Source organism: Fulmarus glacialis, unplaced genomic scaffold (genome assembly GCF_000690835.1).
Source record: "Fulmarus glacialis isolate BGI_N327 unplaced genomic scaffold, ASM69083v1 scaffold21956, whole genome shotgun sequence".
NCBI classification, from domain to species: Eukaryota; Metazoa; Chordata; class Aves; order Procellariiformes; family Procellariidae; genus Fulmarus; species Fulmarus glacialis.
This window is the reverse complement of record NW_009216561.1, coordinates 16802-20824: the sequence shown is the minus strand read 5'-3', so window position 1 is coordinate 20824 and position 4023 is coordinate 16802. Positions and strand designations below refer to the sequence as shown.

The following is a 4023-nucleotide window of genomic DNA, read 5'->3' as shown; positions in this document are numbered from 1 at the left end:
TGATCTCCTTTTTTGTTTAAACTTGCTTACAGAGCAAATGAGGGTGGTGAGGTCTTCCTTTCTGTTTGGCATTTCATAGAATCATAGAATAGTTTGGGTTGGAAGGGACCTTTAAAGGTCATTTAGTCCAACCCCCCTGCCGTGGGCAGGGACATCTTCAACTAGATCAGGTTGCTCAAAGCCCCGTCCAACCTGGCCTTGAATGTTTCCAGGGATGGGGCATCTACCACCTCTCTGGGCAACCTGTGCCAGTGTTTCACCATTCTCATTGTAGAAAATGTCTTCCTTATACCTAGTCTAAATCTTCCCTCTTTTAGTTTAAAACCATCCCCCCTTGTCCTGTCGCAACAGGCCCTGCTAAAAAGTTTGGCGCCATCTTTCTTATAAGCCCCTTTTAAGTACTGAAAGATTGCAAGAAGGTCTCCCTGAAGCCTTCTCTTCTCCAGGCTGAACAACCCCAACTCTCTCAGCCTTTCCTCACAGGAGAGGCGTTCCACCCCCCCTGATCATTTTTGTGGCCTCCTCTGGACCTGCTCCAACAGGTCCGTGTCTGTCTTGTGCTGACGCAGAGCTGGACGCAGTACTGCAGGTGGGGTCTCACCAGAGCAGAGGGGCAGAATCACCTCCCTGACCTGCTGGCCATGCTGCTTTTGATGCAGCCCAGGATACGGTGGCCTTCTGGGCTACGAGCAGCCAGAAAAGGCTTTTCTCCATGAAAGCCTTTAGAGCAAATTTCAACCAAACTGTGAAGAAATGTTATGTCTTAGAGATAGTTATATTGCTACAGGTTTCATGAAAGTCAGCGTCTCTGCTGATGGGAGTGGTTATGTGTTCTTTCATAGCAGCTCGCTGGCACTGGCCAGAGTATGTAACTCCAGGCTAACTGCAATATTGCCGCCTTCTGTGTGGAGTACGGAGGAAGCTGGGATGATGGTGGGGTTAAGACACAAGTTCTCTTACTCATGGGACTACTTATTTAATTTTGATTCAAATCTTTCTGAAGAGTCAAAGTGGTGGGCGTTCCTAGTTGTTCAGTAATGTGAGACTTCTAATTAGTTGGCATTTGCTGGTGCTCTGCCTGCAGGAAGGCAGCCTCCCCCAGGCACGAGGGAGAACTCTGGTTAATGCAGCATTCAGTCTGTTTCTGTAAACATTATTTCTGCTACACGTGAGCTCTAGAACCTGTGAGGGCTGCCTGAGATTTCCACTTCAGGAGAAGTTTGAAAGGTATTTAAAAAGTAGAATGTGAGGTTGGCTAAAAAAGACTTCTATATGTTATCTAGTTATAATCTCCATCAAAGCAGATTCCTTTAGTTCTTTTTCCTATCCACTCTGAAAAAATACTATGTTAACATTAACACTTGCTTTCTTATTTTAAAAAAAAAGTTTTAAAAAACTATTTCAACACAGACTTCAAAAGTTTCTTTATTGATTTTTTTTTCTCATTTCTTTTTATTTGTTTTTATGAATGTATAGTCACACACTCTGTCCTGTCAGTCTCCCTTTCCCAGCACTCCTACCACAAGGCGTGCCTTGCAAAGGACTTTATCAGATGAGAGTATTTACAGTGGTCAAAGGGACCACTTCTTCGCCTCGCGGGCTTCGCTCTTGGACCAAGCCATGCCGAATGATGTCCTGTTCACCAGCACGTACCCTTCTCTCCCAAAGTCGCTGCCATTACGGAGACCATCATATACTTTGGGAATGAAATCACTACATGGTAAGTGTATTTTCCATTTTTCTACTTTCAAAGGAATCCTTTGTGAATCATGTTAAGGGAAAACGTTTGTTACAGCAATTAGTACTTCCATCTTGATTTTGCTAAAATGAGGAGAGTCGAGTCACATGCCTGAAAATATAAAATAGGATGGGAATTTTTTTTTCCTTGCTTCAGTGGGTATAAGACTGCATGACTGGTCATGCATTTACCGTGTGGAGGGAGCACAAAAATTTGCCTCATCAGCTGTAAGTTTTCACCATTTCTTCCAGGAGTCATCTGGACCAGTTGGACCAATGGACAAATAATATATGCCTGGTTATCTACCAATGGCAACTTCAGGTGTTAGTTCCTTTAGTGTGGGATTATGGGAACAAAATACTATTAGGAAAATAATGATATAAAAGAGGATAAATACCAGTGGACCTTTGGAGGGACAACCGCAAGAGATACAGCTTTTATTGCACCAACTGTTTTTAAATTCACTCCCTTACCATATTCATTTTACAGGACTTGAGTTACTTAATTTTAGTCACACATCAACAGCTAACAAGAAAAAGTTACTTGGTAAGCTGCTGTCAAGAAGGCACTCGGCTTTCCCCCATTAGTTTACTGAAAAGTCTCAGTAGGATTATCTGATAGGTTGTGTGTTGCTGCATGTGAATGTCGCAGTTGGTGAGAAAGGGAATTTTCACAGGTTCCCGCTGTACCTCATAACTAAATGTGTACTAAATGTGTTTTCCAGAAATAGAACTAGATCTCACAATATAGGATTCTGCAATGTTTTCTGAAGTACATATCTGCTCTAATTTATTCATGTTTTAGTATGTTTCAAAAGAAAATGCAAGGCTATCAATAGATTCAACTCACTATAGTGGGCCCTAAGCACAGTCTGTATTTAGATACTTAAGATACATTTGACAGTGAAGGCTGCTGAAGAAATCTATTTTAAATCTTTTCATCTGTCTGTGATCACCAGGCATCAGTTTTCAGTGTTGAACCTGACATTTGCATGAGATGTTGTTTCTGTATAACATGTTTCTTGTATAAGAGTTAAGAAACGGAGCTCTCTCCACTTCTGCTTTTTATATGCACAAAAATAACTTTGCACACTTGGTTACACTTGTAACTGGCTGGTAGGGCTTCTGAGGGCTTGGGGTCACAAGATTAAGGATGCCATCTGAGTAGAAATGGAAAGCAGCACTTGGTCTCTTTTTGTTTAGATGCCTGTATTTTCCGAAAAGAAAACCACAAAACCTTCCTTCACTGTCACGTTCTGTTCCACACCAAACCGATTGCTCCTCCTAGCACATAAGCTTTCTACATTTGTCAACAAAACAAGATTTTCCATTTTCTATAAAATGTAGGCCTGTGTGATGAAAAGAACCAGCTATTTGAGTGACACATGAATTGTCCCCCTACCCCCACCAGCTTTTGCTGATAGAAGGATTCAGTAGAGCTGGATTTTTAATACCACAAGTATTTGTTGGCTTCCAGTTATTCAAAATTCTTTTAATTCAAAGATCTCGATAACAAAGAACAGCCATTCCAGAGCACCTTCATTTATTTTGAAGAGGGAAAACAATGAGCTAAAAATACTCTTATTTACTCATCTGTCTTAATTAACAATCCAACTCACACTTTTAAAACAGGTAATTTTTCAAATGGTTGGTTTTTTCTTCTAATTCTGTGTATCTTTTCACTAATTGTAAATATTTTCATTTTAAGAACTTCCCAAATAACTGCCCTCTTTTGGGGAGATAATACAAGAATCCTCAGTGTTAATATTGAGCTGAACTCAAGTTTGTAAAAAGTAAACACACACGGACACAAAAAAAAATCCCAAGATTTTTGAGCAAAGAAGTGAATGCAGTGTAGCTTTTCTGGTCGTTGTTTCCCAGGCAGCAATATTATTTAGCTAAAGTTATTAGAAAGTTATTTTGGTTATTGAAGTTGTTATACAGCTATTAGACTATCAAAAAAAGAAAAAAGGGCAAAAATAAGCAACACAACTAGTGGCATTTGTCTTCCAATGGGCTTGTGTCCTGCCCACCACCCTGTCTTTCTGTTCGCCCTGGTCCAAATGGATTCTTCACTATACTCTTCTTCTCTGCAGCTTCTTCCCAGGTGCCCAGCCCCTCTTCTGGTGCTTCTAATACCACCTACAAATCTTCCAAAACTTTCTTTACACCCTGACAGAGGGCATGAGGAAGCAGGTTGTTGCTGCTTCTGAGCTTACACATGTGCTGACTGACCAGGCATTGCACGTTTTTTGATTGTCCAGCCAGTAAACTGAAATAAAGTAG

General features: G+C 40.8%; 1 protein-coding gene across 1 annotated transcript in view; it reads left to right on the top strand.

Moving 5' to 3' along the window:
- The window catches only part of LOC104077936 (signal-induced proliferation-associated 1-like protein 1), an 11123-nt gene that overhangs the window by 4034 nt on the left and 3066 nt on the right, over positions 1 to 4023 (top strand). The window contains exon 3 of the mRNA XM_009579361.1: positions 1477 to 1720. Within this exon, the coding sequence (XP_009577656.1) occupies positions 1477 to 1720 (244 nt within the window). The remainder of the gene's footprint in view (positions 1 to 1476; positions 1721 to 4023) is intronic.